Source organism: Aythya fuligula, chromosome 16, assembly GCF_009819795.1.
Source record: "Aythya fuligula isolate bAytFul2 chromosome 16, bAytFul2.pri, whole genome shotgun sequence".
Taxonomy (NCBI): domain Eukaryota; kingdom Metazoa; phylum Chordata; class Aves; order Anseriformes; family Anatidae; genus Aythya; species Aythya fuligula.
The window spans coordinates 14,896,840-14,917,199 of NC_045574.1; the positions used below are offsets into that span (position 1 = coordinate 14,896,840).

The window sequence follows — 20,360 nt, forward strand, 5'->3', positions numbered from 1 at the left end:
TCCTCCTCCTCCTCCTCTTCCTCCTCACCCCATCCCGTTCCCGGCTTCTTGAGGTAAGCGGCGAGCCCGGCGCCGCGGGGCCTCCCCCCCCCCCCCCCCCCCCTCCTCTTCTTCCCCTTCCTCCTCCTCCTCCTCCTCCTCCTCCTCCTCCTTCCCCTCCCTCCCCGCGGAGCGTCAGGACGTTACGGCGGGGGGGGGAGGTTGAGGGGGGTGGTGGGGGGGTGGGGGAACGGGGACGGCACCCGGCTGCCCCCCCCTCTCCCCCCCCCCCCCCCGCCCTACACACCCTTCACGGCCTTCCTCTTCCTCCTCCTCCTCCTCCTCTTCCTCCCCCTTCGGCCCTCGCTCCTTCCTGGCCGGCGCTGGAGGCGCTGCCCACGCGCCCCCCCCTCCACCCCCCCTTCACTTCAGGACCCCCCCCTTCACCTCAGGGCCCCCCCTTCACCTCAGGGCCCCCCCCCGTCACTGCGGTGCCCCCCCCACCCCTAGCACGGGTCCTGTCACAGCCGAGCCCCCCCCCCTTCTTCGTCGTCGTCCCCCCCCCGGGGCAATTTCTCCTCATCCTCACTCCCCCCGGACCCCCCTTCCTCATCCTCACCCCCCTTCCTCATCCTCACCCTCCCCTCCTCACCTCAGCACCCCCCTCACGTCAATGTGGTGCCCCCCCCCTCCTCACACCCCCCTATTTTCTCTCTCCTCACCCCCCCCACCTCTGCAACCCCCCCTTTGCCCTTCCCCCCACCCTTGCAACCCCCCCAGCCCCCTGTCTGTGCCCCCCCCCCGCTGCCATGCCCCCCTCTGTACCCTCCCCTTTGCTTTCTCCCCCCCTATCCTGGGCAGAAGGGCCCCCCCCCCAAAAAAAACCCCTCTCCTTCCTCTCAGGGTGGTGCAGTGCCCCCCCCCAGCAAGGCCTTGTCCCCCCCCAGGGCTGCTTTTTGGGGTGGGGGGGGGGGGAACTGAGGGTCTGCAGTGCCACAGGTAGCAGGAGGGTGGCTGAGGTCGTGCTGGCGGTCTGGGGGGAGAAAACACCCCCCAAAAATTAAAAAAATATATAAAAATATAAAAATAAAGCAGCAGAGGTGCTGCGATGGCTGCTGGCGTGTTGCGCCCGGCTTCCCCCCAGCCCACCTCACCCCCTGAACCCCCCCCCCAAAAAAAAAAAAAGACTGTGGGCAGCGGGAAGCTGTGAGGTTGGTGCTGCTCCCTGGGGTGCTGGGGGGGTCACCCCAAAAGGATGGGGGCGTAGGGAGAGGGGTCACCCGAAAAAAAAAAAGAAAAGCTGTGGCAGGTAAGGGAGAGCCCCAGGAATCTGCGCCGTGGGTTTTGCTCCTCTTCCTCTCCTCCTGCCCGCTCGGCCCCGCGCGCCTCGTACCTCGCTGCTGCCAAAATTAATTTCCTTTCTTCTCCCCGTGCGACAAAAGGCGTTGTACGAGGCGGTTCTTGGCGTGGAGCGGGGTAAGGAAGAGTCCTGCGGGGGAGCAGCGGGGTTTCTGCTCCCGGAGTTGCGCCGAAAGCAAAAAATTTGGGAGCGCGGCGGGAGCTTTGGCCGGGGCTCGGCTCCAGCCTGGGCTTGGACGAAGGGATCTTGGTGGAGGAACGCGGTGCCCAAAGCTGCTCCCGGTGCTGGTGGTCACATCGGAGCGGTGACCTGGGTGCTGCGTGGGGCTGGAGGTGTGCTCAGGGGCTCCGTGTGCCAACTGCGGCGTGCTGTCGCTGGTGATAACGCCAACGGAGGGTGCTTGGGCGTTGCTGAAGGCCGCCTTTAATTCTGTTTCTTACCTCTCCTCTCCTCTCACACCAGTGGCTCGGTGCTGTGACCGGCACCTCCATGGCTTTTCTGGTCATCTGGGGGTTGTCTCCAGGCCGCTTCTTGCAACGTGCAGCACTGCATTGGGGTTGGGGATGTTCCCAGCGATGCCTCGAGCAAGGCTGGGTGATAGGAACTCCTCGGGAGGTCCCTGCCCGTGTCCCGATGGGGACAGCAGCTCCGTGGAGAGGTGCCAGCGCTGAAGCCAGTTGTAAACACGGTCTTAAATCTACTGCTGACTTCTCAGAAACGTGCTCCTCAGATAGCTTTCAGGTGTCGCTGTGTTTTTGCCGGCTCGAAGTCTGGGTTCGGGTCGGTGTTGTGCTTGTGCGTGGCTCTGGGGGAGCAGCCCTTGTCCCGCTGCCCCTGTTCCTGCAGGGACGGCCCAGCAACGATGTGGGTGAAGCTTGGGGGAGCTTCAGGAGCTCGTGGCCTTCTAGCAGATGATGTGAAATGCGTTGGGAAGCACAGCTTCGTGTTGTGTCTCTTCACGTAGCTTTTTGGTGAACAGTGGGCCAATTTTTTCTTTTTTTTTAATTATTTTCTTCCCATCTGGACACGCTGCTCTCGCTGCCCGTACCCCCATCCCACCCCACCTCCTCCTGCGCCCTCGGTGGCTTTGCAAAGTTCAATTGGGGTTCTCGGGGGGTGCTCCTCCTCCCCTTGGAGCAGGATTTCCTGCAGCCCCTCTGCTCCTAGCGGGAATTGTTCCTCACCTCTCCTTCCCTGCCCTTCCTCCGCAGACCACCGGTCCCCGAGGGTCCCTGCGCCTCCGGCCGGCCCCGTCCCAGCGATGGCAACGCCGGACGTCAGCGTGCACATGGAGGAGGTGGTGGTGGTGACGACGCCGGACAACGCCGTGGATGGCAGCGGGGTGGAAGAGGTGAAAACGGTGCTGGTGACCACCAACCTGTCCCAGCACGGGTAAGAGACAACTTCCAGCACGCGTGTGGAGGAGCCAACCTGTTGGAACAGCCCTGACTGGGGTCCCAGTAGGACACCAGGAACTAAACCAATGGTTTTTGTTTTTGTTTTTTCCATTATTTCTTTCACGGCTGATTCGGTGAGCTCCGAGCGGTCTCAGTGCAGTGAGATTTGGGCTTTGGGGTCAGGCTCGTGTGCGCATAAATGGCAGAGATTCCCCTCAAACGCCGTGGTGTTGGATGGGTGACACCTCTCCAAAAGCAGCGAGCCTCTGTGATTTTTAAAAGTGTGCCCGTGCCCAGTTCCTACCCTGCTTGCTGGTGTTTGGGGCCTGCCCCTTGTTTCATCTTGCTCCGTTCAGAGCAGCTCGGTCACGTTTGGGGTCCCGGGAAAGCCCACGTAGCAGAGGGCTGTTTACTTTGTCTCCTGTCCTTCTCTGGTCTGTACCCAGGCACTCCTCAGTGCTCCGAGAGCTCTTTGAGCAGGTACAAAACCCTCGCTCACCCTCGGAGCTGGCTCTGGGCAGGTTTGCCTCGTTCAGGTGTTGCCAGGCTTGAAATCAGCGGGCAGCGAGCGGCTCTGTTTTGCTCTCTCCACAAAGCACGTTTGTGTCCTTTCCTCAAATATGCCCTGCTATTTCTGTGTCACGGCGCTGGGGAGGGGCATCATGTTTCAGCTTTTAGAACACAAAACGGCCGCTGTGCTGCGGCGCCTGTCAAACTTGAGCAGGCTCAGCTCTGCTGGCAGCGGGGCCGATGCCACGCGCGGCCCCTCTCCACCACATCCCTGCTCTGCTGCCCTCCAAGAGCCCCTTCCCTCCCCTCTGGGGCCCTGGGGAAGGGCAGCTCAGCCCCTCCTGCTTCCCGGACGCTTCTGCCAGCAGTGACTCTCAGCTTCCCTGGCAGAGCAGCAGCCAGACATGAAATTGGGGCTGTGGCTCTCTTTGGAGGCAGCACGGCTGCTGTTTGTCATGTGGCTATGAGTCTTCGCAGCACCACGCTGTCTGCAACGCGAGCCGTGGCAGGGACTGGCTTGGTTGGTTTGTTTTTTTTTTTTAATTCTTTTTTTTTTTTTTCCTCCTATTTTTCTTTGGAAACCTCTCCTCACCCCGCAGTGTTCCCTGTGCGGCCGGAGCAGCGCTGTACAGCAGGAGGTGATGTCTCCTGTAGCTGTGCCTATGAGCACAGCAAATCTCTGCAGGCACAAGAAGATTCCTCGGGGGCTTTTTGAAGCATCCCAAACCCTGGTTCTGGTGTACTGGGGCATCGCTGCAGGGCTGTGGGACAGGCTTGGACCTCAGGCTCATACAGCCTGACCCGTGAGGCTCCTACCGTGCTGGTGGCCAGGTTGTGTTGCAGAAGGAGCCACCCCTGGGCTCCTCAAGTCAGAGGATTGCCTTTGCTGGGCTCCTGCTCCTCTTGGGGTGTCTCTGCAGCTGGCTTTGGCTTCCTCACCCTCTTATTTTCCCTCTCCAGCTGGTGCAGGGAGAGCAGCTGGGGTTCCTCTGCGCCTCTCGGTCGTGGCTGGAGCACGAGGGAGGCTTTGAGCTCCTCGCTCCTCTTATGTGGTGCTGGGAAGCCCCGAGGCTGCAGGAGAGGCCGAGCCCAGCCTGGCAGAGCTTGGGCTTGGTGCACTTCTCCAGTGCTCTTCTGGGTCTGCTTTCGCTGCTTGGAAAAGTAACACGGGCAAGGCTTGGGAGCTTAATTAGCTCCAGCGTTTTAGTATTGACTGGAAAAGGCAGAGGGGGGAAATGGAGAAACTAATAATCAGCGGGAAGCTTTGCTTTCAGAGCTGCTTGGAAAAGGGCTGGGCTCCTGTGCCCCGATGTGTTGCTTGTGTTTCTGGTGAGCGCTCCTGCTGCAGTGTTTTGGTGAAGACCTCTCTTTTTTTTTTTTTTTTTTTTTTTTTTCCCCAAGTTTCCAGGGGAGGCAGGAGCGGAGGAGAAAGGGGAGTCAAGGCCATGGCTTTCCCTGCACTTTTTCTGCCTTCTCCCCTCTGGTTTGTGGATTCTCCCTGGGAGCTGAGGAGCGGAGCCTCCCCATGGCACGTGAGCAGGGCTCTGCATCCCACGGCTTTGTCATGGTGACCGGAGTGGTGGGATGCACCGTGGGGGTGCCTCGGGTCTCCTGCTCCTCCTGCATCTGCCTGAGGCTCTCCAGAACAGGATGGGGGGAGGCAGGGTGGAGAAACTGCCCTGTTTTGTGTTTTTCTCCTTTTTTCCTCTAGTTATGTCTCCTGAGCTGACAGACTTTCGTAGTTGCTTGTTTTTTTTCTTCTAAGCTGCTGAAGTTGGTTGTTTTGTCTCTGAAGGATGGGACTGAGAACGTGGGCTGGATTATTTGTCCCAACTAAATAACAATTTTTGGTCATTTTAGGAGTGGTGTGAGTGCAGTGAAGCCCTGCAGGAGGCTCTGTGTTTCAGAAGCTGACTTTCTGCCAGGGTGACTCTGGTAGATCAGTCGGTGGATAAGGCAGTTTTTTACCTGATTGCAGGCAGAGGAAGGTCAGGATCAGGACTGGGCAGCGCTGGTTTTTGTGTGTCTGGAGTGGCTGCTGCCCTTCTTGCTGCCCCAGGGTGCTGTAGAAGTGGCGTTTCTGGCTTTTCCCTGAAGGAACCCAGAGAAACGCAAAAAACAAGTAGCAAAACGATGAAAAAAACAGGTTAAAACTCTTCTCTTTCCTCTGCCAAACTGCTGCTTCTGTAACATTAACCCGTGTGCAGGCACATTAGCTCAGGATTTACCCTTTAGCGCCCTTTTGCATTATCCATCACTTCCCAGCACTCAGAACAGGTCCTCGTGTGCCGCAGAGGCAGCAGGACCATCCCCGTGGTGCCTCCCTTCCCCAAACCAGCTCCATCTCCCACTCCCTGTGCTCTCACCCCGCTGCAGTCCGATCTGCGGATCTCCCAGCTTACTCACCGGGTGCTGGAGATGCCGCCCATGTGGGCTCCTTATCTCCTGTGCCCTGCTCGCCCCCAGGCTGGAGCAGGGAGCAATGCTTTGAAGCCCCAGTCCCGCCCCGAAGCCCTGCACTGGGAGGCCAGGACTGAAAAACCAGTTGCTCTTGAACTGGTCCCTGTGGCACCGCGGGTGGGAAGCGCAGCTGCCGGTGAGTCACTGGGGCTATTGTTTTAATTCACCCCAAAGAGGACAGATTTCAGGCTTGGGTTCTCCAGACAGCTTTTCTTGGGAAGTTAACACATGGAAGCATGTGGCAAGAGATTTTTTTTCCACCCTTCTCCCTCCTGCGGGACCCCAGAGGCACAGCAAGCTTCCTGCAGCCATCAGACATCTCCACTAACAAATGTCCCCATTAAACCCCTCCAGGAAAGCTCCAACGCGCACCGTGCCTGCAGATGGGACCACTTGGGAAGCCTTGGTGGCGAGGAGCGTGTCCCGTGGCGGGTCCAGGGCTTTTGGCTGTGCTCTGCAGCTGAGTCAGGCGCATAGGGAGGATGTGGTGTGGTGAGGAACCGGCTCTGAGTCCATCAGCAGAGCTCCGAGTGAATTTGAGGGCTCTGGTGTAGGAAAGATGAAAGTGATCTTCACTTCTGGAAGCAGATCTGGTTTAATTAATATTACACCTATATGGGCTTGTAAGAGGAGAAGAGAGTGCAGCAGTGGGTCTGTAGCTTGTGTTGGGTTATCTCTGTTCATGGATCTGCTGTCGAGGCTTGATGAGCTCTGGCACGGTGCTTGTGTCGCTCCCTGAGGTCCTGCTCCAGGGAGGCAGCCTGCGCACCTCACACAGGTTTTTCTGGGGAGTTTTCTTAGGCGAAGCTGGCAGAGACTTGTAAGGGAGGGCCTGACCCGAACCCCGGTTGTGGTGGCAGCTCCCTGTGTCTCCTTCCTTTGCACCCACAGGACTGTGTGCCATGGACCGTGTCGGTGTCAGGGCTGTGGGGCCGGGATCACAGAGCTGAGACAGGCAGCTGGGTCCTGGCGGTGCTGCTCCCGGACTGGTGGCAGCTTCTTGTCCTTGTAAAGGAAAACAGCCGAACCTCTCAAAACCAGCTCCAAGTTTTGTGGGAGAACATAGCAGGGATGACATAGCAGGGATGACTTCTGGAGCCGCATCTCCTCGAAACATCAGAATGGAGGTTGCAGTTCCACGTCGCTTAATTTTGCGTATTTCTCTCTTTCTTACCAGCGGTGACATAAATGAAGACACTCTGGAGACGGAAAATGCGGCTGCTGCGGCCGCCGCTGCCTTCACAGCATCTACACACCTGAAGGAAGCGGTCTTAGGTAGGTTCAGCCCGAGCTGCAGCCCCCTGGCAGCAGGAGCCAGCCCTGCTCGCTGCAGCGTGGGGCTCGGGGAGGGGACTGGTGAGAGCAGGGGGATCCTGTGGGCACACCTGCATCGCTGCCCTGTGCCAGGGGTGTTCTCTGGGCTTGCCCCCCAGCAGGGATTCTGTGCTGGGCTTGGGAAGGAGCCTGGGGCTGGGTGATGCTTGCTAGAGCGTTGCTGCCCTCTCCTGGTGCAGGCTGAGACCCGTGTGCCTGGTGTCTGCCCTCCAGCTCTTGCTTTCCAACCCAGCACAAGCAGGGATTTTGTTTTTTCCACCTGCTTTGGCTACAAGCAAAAATGAATTCAGTGAGCAAGCGCTGTAACCCAGGTGGGGCTGGACGTGCCTTAAAATCAGCTACGTTCTGAAAACACGGGTGAATGTGTAATTGCCCTACCAACACCATTCCTTTCATTGTTACCAAGAACTGGATTTTCAGCCCTGGCCACTGATTTCCGTGCATTCAGCTGGGGCTGGATTGCTGTAAATTTTTCTGCACTAATTCCCAGGGTAGCTGGATGCTTTAGTAGAAGCTTGCAAGTGAGTTGTGGCCACAAAACCCCATTCCCACCCCTGCCCCATGTGCATTATCAATGTTTTTTGATGCTGAGCTTTAGCACTGCGTGTGCTGCCAGCTGGGGGCTGTGGCTCACGTTTCTTTTTGATCTGTCCCTTCCTCTGTTCCCTGTGAGAAGTGAAGATGGCTGAAGATGAGGACACTTTGGAGGCAGAGATTGTGTACCCCATCACCTGCGGAGACAGCAAAGCCAACCTCATCTGGAGGAAATTTGTCTGCCCTGGGATCAATGTGAAGTGTGTGCAGGTGAGGGTGATGGGCTGTGACACTGTGACATGAGCGGGGAGCGTCCCTGATGTGCTCCCAAATGAAGGACTTGAGCCCTCCCGTGACAGCATCGCAGCCTTGCATGCCTTTTTCTCAGTTTGGTCCCTCTCAGTAAGCTTTGGCAAGTTTTTTTTTTTGCATCACAACCATGTCGTGGTGGGAGAGGGAGAAATTACTGGGACGTTAATACCTCGTACGTGTTGGCTTGACCAAACTAAGCAGACCTGGCTGGAGAGGTGCTGTCCCAATTTAACTGCATTACTGGAGAGTTTGGGAACTTCCCTGTCAGCTCAGTTTGAGAGAAACCAAGGATTTGTTGAGAAATTAATAAAACATTGAATGGTCGCTCCTCTCTCTTGGATGATTCATGGTTAAAACCTGCATGGATCTGGGGAGGAGGGCCAAACTTTCATTTCCAGGAACGTGCTGTGTGTGATGCTGTAGTAAGGCATCCGTGGCATTTACACGCTGACTACACAGCACCCTGCTGGGGTAGCATCTGTGCTGGGCAGGGCTGCACGAGGGATTTCCACAAGATGTTCCTCCTCCTTCATAGGAGAGATGGTCTCTTCCATCTCCGAAGAGAAGAACAGCTACTGGTGCAGGTGATTGCTTCTGCTGCTACCTGAAACCAACCTTTGTGCTGAAACCCATGTGCTTGCTAAAGAGAAGCAGTTTCTTGTGCAGTAATTGTGAATGAGAGTGCTCACGATAACGTCGATTAACGTGGGCATGGAGAAGAGACCTGAACTTGGGAAACGCTTTCTAAGACTGGTCATAAAACAATTCTTTAGAGAGCTTCCTCATTCTGGAGGGTTGCTTTTAGTTTAGCTCACGGGTTCAGTTCGAGCTGGGTGTATAGGGCAATAAAAAAAAAAAAAAAGGGGGCCAATTCCCACTGACGTTGAGTTTCTCCCTCCTGCAGTTCAACGATCGCCTCATTAGTCCCAAGGAGTTTGTCCACTTGGCGGGCAAGTCGACCCTGAAGGACTGGAAGCGGGCAATCCGGATGAATGGGATCATGCTCCGGTCAGTCTCTGTTTGTATGCAGCAACAGCAGCAATTTCTGTTTTCTGGGGGAGAACAGTGGGGCGGGACAGAGCCTTCAACACTCGTTTTGCTGCAGAGAGCACGAGCGTGCTGCTGAACGCTTGTCTCAGTAACAGCCTGGCCCTGGTGTTACCCATCCAAAGAATTTGAGTATCCTTGTGCATAGGGAATAATTTGGGGCAGCACGTGTTTCCCTGGGTTCTTAGAACTCAAACCAAGCTGGGTTCCCAGCTGCCATAAGGTCAGTGAAAAATTTTAGTGGCTCCTGGTGGTCCAGCTGTGCTGCGTACAAGTTCTCAGTGTGAGCTGCTCACTGTCACTCTGGTCATGAACCAACACTCCTACTGCATTATGTCTGCTTTATATCATTTTTTTTCCCCCCAAGGGCTTATTTAAAGGTTATTTATACATTTATCTTCTCTGCAGTTCTACAGCTACTGAATTCTTCTGTGGTTGTGTTTAACACCAGCCTGATGTTGGTTCAATTAAAATCCATCTCTCTGCCTGTAGGCATCACCTCTTTCCCTAGGAATTGTCAGTGTTTTCCTGGCCTTGTCACAGGGTGACGCTGCATTTGCCTGGTTTCTTCTGCTTCAGTGCAGGCATCCCTCACACTTCTTCTAAGCAGCTTTTGCTCCACGTAGGTTTTTGCATAATAGGCTTATGCCTCAGCAAGGCAGGTCTTTCAAGGGACAAAAAACAATCTTCACGAGGAATGTCTGAAGGCAAGCCAGGCAGCCCATGGAGACAAATCTTAGGAAGCTCAGGTTGTGCTTGGCCAGCAGCTTGCTTCGACTCAGGGCAGTCTAAGGGGAGATGATGTACACCAGTGGCGCCACATCCTTTGCTTAACCCTACTTATAAACTAAAATTAGAAGCCTCAGTTTACGTCCCATCTCTTTTTATGTGCTCTCGAGTGAAAAAGGGGAAGGAGCAGGCTTCCTGCTATCTCTGCTCCGAGCTGAGACTTCCTTTCTGCTGCAGTCTGCGGGCGTGCATGGGCTGGGTGCTCACGGGACCAGGCTGGGACCTCTCTTCTCTGTCCTCCCTGCATGAACCAGGCGTCTGTCAGACCAGCGAGGGTCCCTGGCTAAAACCACAAACCCCATGCTGAAAAATCTGCTCAGGAGGTGGGACCAGCTCCCAGGCAAGCTTGTCTGGAGGCCAAGTGCTGCCCTGCTCCTGGCACGTGGAGGAACAGTGGGACAGGAATATATCCTTAGGAAAGAGCTCGTGTACATCTTCAGGCTCCCAGCCCAAGTTGAGTGCTTTATTGGTGAAGAAGATGTTTCCTTGGAGGTCACCAGAAATTCATCTGGCTCTGTCTTCCCCTTCTGCACATGAATCTCTGTGTGCAGCTATGAAAAAGAGGAAGGTCAAGTGGTGTTCTGGGAGGAGTGATTACTTTTTTGGTCCTTCTTCCTCTTTCCTCACTCTAGCTGTTGAGTAAAATTTTCTTTGAAAGCCGTCAGCCTGCCAGCAAGCAAGTTCCCTTCGCTTTCATGAGGCAGTGTTTTGCTGAAGTGGTTTATGACCTTTTTGCCCATGCCCTGGTCTTGCTGTTGCTGTGGTCTTTCGGAGGAGCAGCCACGTGCTCGTCACTCCTCGGATCTGTTTGTGTCAAAGAAGCTCCGATGGCAGTTCGGTTGGGCAGGAGGCTCTGAGATGTGGCAGAGGAGGGGTTGGAAATCCAATTGGTGCCATCTCTGCACCTCAGCTGCAGCACGATGTGTTCGGTGGGGCTTCTCCTCACCACCCTGGCCTCCTGAAGGCTTCCCCACCCCTGGAGCACCGAGAAGCAGTTGGATTTGTGCATGTGGCCAGTATGGCACAGGCTGTGGATGCTGTTGTAAGGGACTGTTAACGCTGCCTGTAAGGACAGGGGAACTTGGCAAGGGGCCTCAGCCCGTTGCCTCTGCCTGCTCCAGCTCGTGCTGGTGTGCTGAGCAAAGCCCCAGAGCTCATTCATCGAGCTGACTGTCCCCAGGGTAATGCTCCTCCCTCCTTCTCCGTCCTGCTGGCAGGCATCATGTTAAAGGAAGGCAGAAGCTGAGCGTTAGAGCCTGGCAGCTGCTCTGCCCTGGGGTGCTGAAATGTTATGGGGGATGCTCCACGGGTTGTCCCCGTCAGGAGCTGCTCCTCCAGCTCCTGACGTGAGCGTGTTCCCCTTCTTGCTCCTCTCTTGCAGGAAGATCATGGACTCGGGGGAGCTGGATTTCTACCAGCACACTAAGGTCTGCTCCAACACCTGCCGGAGCACCAAAATCGACCTGACTGGAGCCAGGGTGTCTTTGACCAGCCAGACCTCAACAGAGTACATTCCTCTCACTCCCGCTTCTGCAGATGGTAGGTGCAGCGATCCGAGCACCCTTGCAGCAGGGGCTTTGAAGAATTAAAGCATAACTAATGCCACGTACCGACCGCCAGTTTATGCTTTGTGGGTTGTTTTTATTCTCTGCTTTTTTTTTTTTTTTCTCCCTGCTCTGTTGCAGGATTCCCCATAGCAGAGCTAGGCAGAGTCGTTGTTAGTGCACCCTGGCAGAGATGTAATAACTCACCTAGTTGCTCTGTAACACTGCATGACCTGAAGAGCCGCCCTTCTGCCATCCTGGCTTGCCCCAAACTGTGTAGCTGAAGCAGAAGACTGCAATTAATCTGTAAGAGCACAGTAGTCGTTGCTTGATGAAGTCACCCCCGTCCCAGCTGCTGGTCGGAGCCGTGTCCTGCTCCTCGCAGGAGCTGGGGTCTGCGCGGCCCCCGGCTGCGCAGTGTTGCTGGGGCAGGAGTCCTCCTGCGCCTCTCCCAGCTGTAAACTGACTTTGGCCTGAATAATTCATGGGCTTTCATTTAACGCTCCCTGCCTGAATTATTTATTGGTTTTGTCTGCTGAAAGATTAAAGAGAATCGGGGAATACAACAGATTTTTATCTGCCCTCGTGCATGTAGTTCATAAAACTGGACGTAAATGATTTTGCTGCTGCGTAGCATTGGCCCTAAATTTAATTTGACCTATAGTTACAGGTAACTGTTATATTAGAAAGTTTTTTAATTTCAATGTAGGTTTTTTTCTTTTTTTTTCCTTAGCTCTTTTGGCTACTGAGAGTTAAGAAATGCCCCCCGAGGGCTCCTGATGGTGCCCGTGGGGCAGGGTGCTGGCCGCAGAGTGCCTGTGCCCTGCAGGGAGCCTGCCGTGGCCGAGCCTGGCGCTTTGGTGGCGGCAGCTGGGGAAGCTGATGCTGATTTCAGTGCACGGCACAGCCTGCCTGGGCTCCAGAGCTGCAGCTTGCTCTGAGCCCTCCTAAAATCCAGCACCATGATTAACAGCTGGCTAACAAGGGGGTGCTTCCTGCGCTTGGGTGTGCTGGAATAAACAGAGCCCTGCAGGCTGCGGAGGAAAGGGAGAGTAATTGGATTTGGTGTCAGCAGCTGAGCGCTGCCAGGGCGCTCATGGCCACGTCTCTGGCCCAGATTCCCCATCCCCTGCTCCTGTGCATGGACCGATGCCGGCTGCCAGGCTCTGGGGACACAAATCCCCGAGGTCTGGTGGGCAGCGAGGGGGGAGCCGGTCCCTGCAAGGCTCTGGAAACCCCACGGGCACGCGGGTCTGGCAAGCAGTGAGCTGCCCAGAAGGGATGCAAGGAAATCGGGCTCAAAATCTGACTTGTGCTCTTAGCAATAACAGCGTGTGTGCAGAGGGGACTGGGAGGAGAGCGTCTTGCGCAAGGATTGCAGAAGTAATCTCTGTGGCATTACGCTCAGGGTGGAAAAATAAGTCCTGCAGGCACAGCAAGCCCCTTGGGCGTCCCTCTCTGCTCGGCTTGGAGAGCAAGGATCAGATGAAAGCGGCCCTGCTGCAATAACAACAGAGCAGTCGCAGCAGCGCAGCGAGGGAGCGCATCCCTCAACCAGCCCCTGAGAAACGCAGAGAAAAATCAGGACTTTTTTTTTTTTTCTTCTTCTCTTTTCTTGCTATTGGTTGCAGTCAACGGGTCCCCAGCCACGATTACCATAGAAACGTGCGAGGATGCCAGCGATTGGACCACCAGCATCGGAGGTAACGGCTCGGCTCGGCGCAACGCATCCGGGGCAGAGGTTGGAGGTGATGCTGGGAGAAGAGGGGAACGGCAGGGACCAGGAGCAGGAAGCCTCTGGCAGGAGCAGCCCTGCTCGAACCTCCCCTGGGGTTATTTGTTTGCTGCTCACCAGTGCCCAGCGGTCTGACCGCGGCGTCGGCTTGAGATGAAATTGTTTTTGAGCACTAAAATGTCCAGCCGTGGTGTGGCTCTAGGGAAGGAAGAGTCAGAGTGGCTGTAAAATGCTTCTTGTGCTCCTCTGGTGTAATCTGAGCTGAGGAAGCAGATGTGGCACCCAGGCAGGAGGGGCTCCTGCTGCATTGAGGCAGGGCTCCTGAAGGAGGGCTGCCTTCGTCTCTTGCTTGCCCCTACACCCAGCTTGAATCCTGAGCTGGAGAAGGAGCTGGGCTTCACAGCACCTCTGTCCTGCTTGGCAGAGTTGGCTCTGTGTGCTGCAGAGGATGGGAAGTGTCCTTTTGAGATGCCACAGGCTTTTCTCCTTCCAGCTGCCCTTCGGGTACATGCTCCAGCTGGGCTTTGTCCCAGCACTGTACCTGCAGAGCAGGAGGACTTCACCCTTGTAGGGGGCAGAAGCCAGAGAGAAAATTGCCATCACTTGGGGGCTTGTGACGTGCAGCCCCTTTTTCTGAGAGAGCCATAAAACCCCCGTTCCCATCTCTGAGGTTTTTGTGGGTCTCCCTTGCTTTGTCTTTCTCCAGATGACACGTTTGCTTTCTGGCAAGGCCTGAAGGACGTGGGTCTTCTGGACGACATCATCCATGAGTTCCACCAGGAGCTAGTGGAGACCATGAAGGGCTTGCAGCAGCGAGCGCAGGATCCCCCGCTGCAGCTCGGTGGTAAGGAGCAGGTCTTGGGCTCTTGGCTGTGCCGGGAAGAGACATCTGAGCAGAGGGGCTGGTGGGTTTTCTCCTTAGAGACACGAGGATGACACTAGAGGGAGGCAGTTTGTCATAATTTAATCAGATTGCAGAGAAATCAAAAGTGAAATAAAAAGGGAATGCATTTCATTTCATTCTAGCCCATCACTCTCATAAATGCACGCTGGAATGACCCCTTCAGCTCGCTGCAGGTGCGGGAGGGGACAGCGAGGCTGCCAGCTGCATGGCTCCTGCCACAGCTTCTGGTGGCTGCGGGCAGGCTCTGAGCCTCGTGGTCAGAATTCCCCCGGCGCTCTGGGGTTTCCTATCCGCTGGCTTGAGGTCTCAAGACAAATCTTTGGCTGAGGAACTGAAGTGGGAATTGAGGCCATTGGAATAACAACGCAGCAGGCAGCTACCGTGCCAGATTTCTTATCAATCCCTGCTAAGTAGGAGAGGGCTGCTTATCTGCTAGCGACCTTTCTTATGTCTTCTGTCATCTCCTGCCCAGCCTCTTGCATTACCCTCGTGCAGACTTTGGCTGTCTCGGCTGAATGTGTTTGCTTTCATTTGGCTTCTTACAAAACCATAAATACTTGGCAGTGGGAATCTTGCGTTCCTCAAAGACCTGTGTGTTCTTTTCAAGACGCCGTCCTACTCAACAACGTCGTGCAGAACTTCGGTATGCTGGATCTGGTCAAGAAGGTCCTGGCCAGCCACAAGTGCCAGATGGATCGCTCGAGGGAGCAGTACACGCGGGATTTGGCAGGTACAGCCCAGGGATGTCTGACACGGGGTGTTTTCTTTTTGTCTAAGGAAGTGGGCTTTGTGTTAAAGCTGAGGCTGGTGGCAGAGCCCTGGGGCAGCTCGCCGAGGGCGTGCCACTGATCCTCGTCTCCTTGCAGCTTTGGAGCAGCAGTGCGATGAGCACCGCAAGCGGGCGAAGGAGCTGAAGCACAAATCGCAGCACCTCAACAACGTGCTGATGACTCTCACTCCCGTCTCCGTCCCCGCGCCTTTAAAACGCCCCCGGCTCACCAGGGCCACCTCCGGACCAGCTGCCATCACCTCTCAGGTCCTCTCCCAGCCGGCGCAGATCGCCGTCGCCCCAACCGTGTCCCAGCTCGCCAGCCTCCCTCTCGGCAAAGTGGTCTCCACCCTCACGCCCTCGGTGCTGGGGAAAAGCCCGTCCCAGCCTCCCGCCGCCAGCTCCCCGGCGTCCCCCTTGCTGGGCGGCTACACGGTGCTGGCCTCTTCCGGCACCTCCTTCCCCGGCGCGGTGGAAATCCACCCGGACGCTCCCAACCTGACGGTGCTGAGCACGGCGGCGGCTCAGGACGGCAGCACGGTGGTGAAGGTGGTCAGCCCTTTCCAGCTGCTCACGCTGCCGGGGCTCGGCACCGCCATCCAGAACGTGACGCACGTGGCCGCCGCCGCCGGCGGCAGCGCGGTGCTGACCGTGCCCCCCGAGGGCCCCGTGGCCGAGCACGCCGCTGCCACCATCGAGGTGACGGCGCTGGCCGACGAGGCGGAGCAGAAGTGAAAAAGGGGGGGGACCTGCCTGGAGGGACGTTCGTGGCGGCGCTCTGGGTGGAACTGCCTTTTTTTTTTCTCTGTCTGCGCTGCAGGGAGAGGAGCGGTGTAACGAGCGGCACGGGTTAACGAGACTCAGAGCGGCTGGAGCTGGGAACGAGGAGGTGCAGGTCAGGCAGGGGGGGGGAGGAAGGATGCCTGGAGAAGGGAGGCAAAACGCTCTGCCCCGTTTGGAGGAAGGAGAAAAGGAAAAAAAAAAAAAGGCTGAAGTTTTTATAAAGCTTTCCTCCCTGCTCTCTTGGAAGAGTTATTCCACGCCTCTCAGCCCGGCCGCGGCTGGAGCAGCTGTGTCGGAGGAGCAGGGGCTCAGGGCGAGGAGGCGAAGGCGGCAGGAGGGAGATTAAGGAAACACAAAAGTGCTGAGCAGGCACAAATCTGGCTGCTGAGGGCCCGGCAGGAAGTGATGGGATGAGCAGGGAGCCGGCTGCTTTCCCTCTCCCTCCTCTGTGGGCGGGGAGCAGGGGTGGCTTTGTCCGTGGGTCACCTGCAGCCGTGAATTTGGGGCCACCATCGGTGTGTGGCCGTGAGCCCGAGCCAGAGCCTGGTTTTCTGCACAGGGTGCGGGCGCTGCGAACAACCCTGCGGCCACAGCAAGGGCCTGAGCAGGGAAGGAGAGGGGAGGGACCCGTCCCAGGTTGTGATCCCCCAAGGAACCGAGGAACGCAGAGGGCTGGGAAGAGCTGTAGCTTCTGAGGACTTAGGGGTCTCTTTCTATTTTTCTTCAAGAAAAGAGGAAAAAAACATTGTTTGGGATTATTATTATTATTATTTTTTACTCAAAGGGGGATTTTTTTTTTTTTTAAGCACAGCCCTCCTGGCTGTGACCACGGCACCACGTTCAGGCAGGAGGAGGGGTTGGGTGCAGCAGAGGAGTTCAGCGACGGCGCTGAGCGGGCTGCAGCCCGGTGCCCAGAGCCCAGCATTATCCCACCGGGTGTCTCTGCTGCAGGCCCTGCTGTCGTTTTTCCCCCCGCCCTGCTGGGAGAAGATGCTCTGGGGGCTGCGGGAAGGGGGTGTTCAGCTCAGCTCTGCCTTTTGAGGGTTCAACTTGCTGCGAGTCTCCCCGCTGTTCCCGTGTGCAGGCGCGTGCCGGCTGCGCGCGGCCGTGTTTACACCGTCTCCGGCTGGGAGGAGCTGGGGGCTTGAAGTGTGGGTTTTCTATGAACTCGATCTGGCAGCAGCAATGACAGGTCACTTCAAGGAGCTAATAAATATTTTTTTGAAAGAGTCTCGCTTGGTTTATTGCGTCTGGCTGTCACGGCGAGGGTTGCAAACCAGGGCAGGCACACGCTGAATGAAGTGAAACCAAATAGCCACGCGTGTTTGCTGTGTGCTCGCCGGGGCAAAGAGCTGCTCCGGATCCTTTGAGCAGTGTGGGCACAGGGTGATGTCTGGGTGTTGAAGGAGCTGATTGGGGTTGTGCAGTGGTTTTCCTCTGAGAGGCTGGGGGCTGTGATCCTGGGACAGATAAGGGCTGTGCGCTGTGGGTCTGGCTCTATCGGGGTGTGTTGGTGTGGTAAAGCACCGAGAGGTGTGAAGCTCGAGGGAAAAACCTCACAGGTTCGTTAAAGGAAGGCATGAACAGCGGCGTGGAGTGGGAGAGGGGCTTCTGGTGCTGGGGGGAGAAGCCACTGGTGCAGGCACCCAAGCAGTTGCAGCCGGGTGTTTTCCTGGGCTTTGTTTGCACCTCCTGAGTCCCCAACCCGACATTTCCTGCTGCCACCTCTGATTCCAACAGCAAATCTGACCCCGGGTGCCTGCTGCCCTGACACAGGCCATGCTCCTGCACCAGCAGCGTCCCACCTGAAGCACCAGCCTTAATTTTCAGGTGATAACACAGCGGGCAGCTGGTTAATTGTGCCGAGCCCTTTCTGCCTTTCTGCTTTCATTGCTCTTGGGGCGTTACGCTGGGACAGGCCACGTGCCGCCCTGTGTGTGGCACGGCTCCAGCTCTGCTCGGCGCCCCGTGTGCTCTGCCTGATAGCAGTGAGCTCACCAAGCTGTTTGCAGGAGTTAGGGCAGGCGACCGTGAGGAGGAGTTGCTCATCCCTCCATGGCATCAGCTTCTGTTCACTTTCAGCTGAGCCTGAACCCGGGGCCGCAGCTCCAGGAGCTGCCACGTCCCTCCTAATCAGAGGCTTTTCCAAGGCTGCCTGTCATTAAGGTAGGGCACTAATTGCTTTCTGGCTATCTTTGTACTTGGGACAGCCTCAGCGTGTCACACCAGAGAGGAACGGAGAGGTGCAATAACCCTCGGCTCCTCCTGCCCCTGTGGCATGGGGCCAGGGTGCAGCAGGATGAGGGTCCTGCAGCCGCCGCTGCCTCGTGCGATCCCATGGGTTTGGGGACGTGGTTTGAAGGGGTCAGCTCGGGGTGTTGGAAAGGGAGAACCTGAGGGGGCAGCAAGCCTTGGACGTCATCCCCAGGAGAACAGTCCACGACCCTGTTTTCAGCGAGGTGTGTGCCCGTCCTGCAGCAGCAGAGCCCCATCCCCGAAAGGGGCTGGCTGCTCCTCTGGGGTTCTGCTGCTTTCCCATCCCCTCTTTATGCACGCCGAGCGGGACCAGAAGCTTTGTAAGGCTGTGAAAGCCGCTTTCTCCTTGCCGTGGCTCCCAGAGCTGCGGCTCTGTGGATCTCACCTGTAAAATCAGCTCAAGCCAAACCTCCAAAGAGCCCACCTGTGACAGAAAGAGAGCTCAGTGCGCAGCCAGCCCTGCCTGGCTGAGCCTGCCACGGTCTGCCTGGGCTGTGGCATCTTGCAGGGGAGTTGTTGGGGTTTTTCTGTTTCCTCACTGGCGATAACGCCTGGGGGAGTGCCCGGAGCTCGCCACGTGCCGGGCAGTGACAGCCCTGGTGAGCTGCGATAGGGCTGGGTTTGGGACTTGAGAAGTAGAAGCAAGGGCGAGCTGTCTATGGCAACGCACATAAAGGCGTTAAAACAAGTGGTTACGGCGTGCGAGTCGCCGGCCGTGGGCTGGCTGTAGCGAGGATGCAGCCGCTGGGACTGGAGCAATGCACCCTGTAGTGGGGAACACACGGGGGGCTTGTTCCTCTCCTGGTTCTTCAGCCCCGTTTGCAGCAGCAGGAGCAAACTGTCCCCCGTGGGAGCGTGTCTTGGGGGCAAGCTCCTGCCACTGCACTGCGGGTGGCACCGAGGTCGCCTCCTCTGCTGCAGTCCCTGCCTCCTGCCCTCGCCTTTGGGCTCTTCATCACGGCTGGGGGGGGTTTCTGGGGCTGCTCCAGGGTTCCTGTGCCCCAAAAGCACAGCATGGGGGTGAATCCATGAGGGGCAGCCCCCCCACCAGCTGGGCAGAGCCACCCGCTCTGCCAGCTCCACGCTGCCGGTGCTGCGCTCCCCGTCCCCGCTGGGTGCTCAGTCACGTCCCCTTCCCTGCCTGGGTGTTTTGGGGGGAGCCACCCTGGGGGCTGCGCTGCTGCAGGAGCTCAGGGCTCGCCTCTGGGACCGATCTCCCCAAGAGCTGTGGGTGACCCATGCACGGTCCCTGGGTCTTTTTCTCCTCCTGGTGTGAGCACACAGAGCTGAGCCCGCTCCTGCCCAGCTCCCGGGGGACCCCCGAGCCCCTCCGCAGTCCCCGGGCACCTCCATGCTGCCGCAGGAGCTGCCGGCTCAGGAGATGCTCCAGCCCCTCTGAGGCCCCCCAGGGCTGGAGCTTGGCCCCCAGCAGCTGCAATGAGCACAAAAGCAGCGAGCCCGGGGCGGGAGGGAGGCTCCTGGCTGTGGTGGGGGCTGTGGACGAGCCAATTCCCCCCCCCAAGCAGCTTCCCCTGGAAGCGCTGCGGAGCTGCTGAGAGGAACGGAAAGCGAAAGTCGGGTCTTACGGCTGGGTTTGTTTGTCTGAAATCAGCAAACGCTTGGTTTCGCTCTCCCCTCGCCCTCTCCCTGCTGATGCGGTGACGCAGCTTTGCGCTCCCTCCCCTCCGCCGGGCTGATGTTAGGTAACAGCCAAACGCCGGCTGCTCCTCTGGGGTTCTGCTGCTTTTCCCGTCCCCTCTTTATGCACGCCGAGCGGGACCAGAAGCTTTGTAAGGCCGTGAAAGCCGCTTTCTCCTTGCCGTGGCTCCCGGAGCTGCGGCTCTGTGGATCTCACCTGTAAAATCAGCTCAAGCCAAACCTCCAAAGAGCCCACCTGGAACAGAAAGAGAGCTCAGAGCGCAGCCAGCCCTGCCTGGCTGAGCCTGCCACGGTCTGCCCAGGCTGTGGCATCTTGCAGGGGAGTTGTTGGGGTTTTTCTGTTTCCTCGCTGGCGATAACGCCTAGGGGAGTGCCCTGAGCTCGCCGCGTGCCGGGCAGTGAGAGCCAAGTGCTGCGGGGAGGCAGAGGAGTCGTGCCCACAGGCAGTGCAACCCCCCCGGGATGGGGACTGATGCCTTTATCGGCTCCCAGGGCTCTCTCCTGCTGCCACCTGAGCCCTGCTCTTTGCTGGGGATGCGCAGAGCAGAGCCTGGCCCCGTAGCTGTGGCCCCACTGCCAGCAGCAATCGCGCCGTGGGTCTGGTGGTGACTGGGTTTTGGCACAAGGACGAGGCATCTCCGCTGCCCACGGGTGGCCAGCTGACCCCAGGACCCGTTGCTTGGGTAAGGATCTATCCACTGCCCCCATCCCCAGTGTGAGAGCCTCTTTCCCTCCAGTGCTGTGGGTTTGGGACTCCTGGCCAGGCTGGGGCTCCCTCCAAGGTACCCAGGGTGCGACCACACAAGGCCAGAAAGCAGAAAGCAGAAAGCACAGCTCCTCCTCCTCCTCCACCTCCTCCTTCTCCTTCCCGTGTTGACAAACACTCCAGAAAACAGCCTCTGCCCCTCCTTCTCCATCTGCTCTGCCGCCAGTGCAGCGGGCTGGCTGTGGGCTCCTTTGCATTTCCAGCTTCTGCTCGTTCTGAGG

General features: G+C 57.5%; 1 protein-coding gene across 4 annotated transcripts; it reads left to right on the forward strand.

Moving 5' to 3' along the window:
* GMEB2 (glucocorticoid modulatory element binding protein 2) lies at nt 1–16,217 on the forward strand. 4 transcript variants are annotated; one of them, XM_032198591.1, is made up of 11 exons: nt 1,169–1,288; nt 1,422–1,455; nt 2,551–2,731; nt 6,884–6,981; nt 7,715–7,845; nt 8,792–8,895; nt 11,105–11,262; nt 12,899–12,970; nt 13,709–13,846; nt 14,514–14,636; nt 14,773–16,217. In XM_032198591.1, the coding sequence occupies exons 3-11, from the start codon at nt 2,601–2,603 to the stop codon at nt 15,408–15,410; spliced, it is 1,593 nt and encodes a 530-aa protein (XP_032054482.1). In that variant the 5' UTR covers nt 1,169–1,288; nt 1,422–1,455; nt 2,551–2,600; the 3' UTR covers nt 15,411–16,217. The 4 variants fall into 4 exon arrangements, with proteins under 4 accessions (XP_032054481.1, XP_032054483.1, XP_032054482.1 ...); XM_032198590.1 differs by lacking the exons at nt 1,169–1,288; nt 1,422–1,455 and adding an exon at nt 1–53; XM_032198592.1 differs by lacking the exons at nt 1,169–1,288; nt 1,422–1,455 and adding an exon at nt 1–53 and having other exon boundaries at nt 7,718–7,845.
* Nucleotides 16,218–20,360: the final 4,143 nt, after the last annotated feature.

Coding starts and splice junctions, on each gene's coding strand:
- GMEB2 (XM_032198590.1), top strand. CDS start 2,601: ATGGCAACGCCGGACGTCAGCGTGCACATGGAGGAGGTGGTGGTGGTG. Junction 2,732..6,883: donor ACCAACCTGTCCCAGCACGG/GTAAGAGACAAC, acceptor CTTTCTTACCAG/CGGTGACATAAATGAAGACA. Junction 13,847..14,513: donor TCCCCCGCTGCAGCTCGGTG/GTAAGGAGCAGG, acceptor GTTCTTTTCAAG/ACGCCGTCCTACTCAACAAC.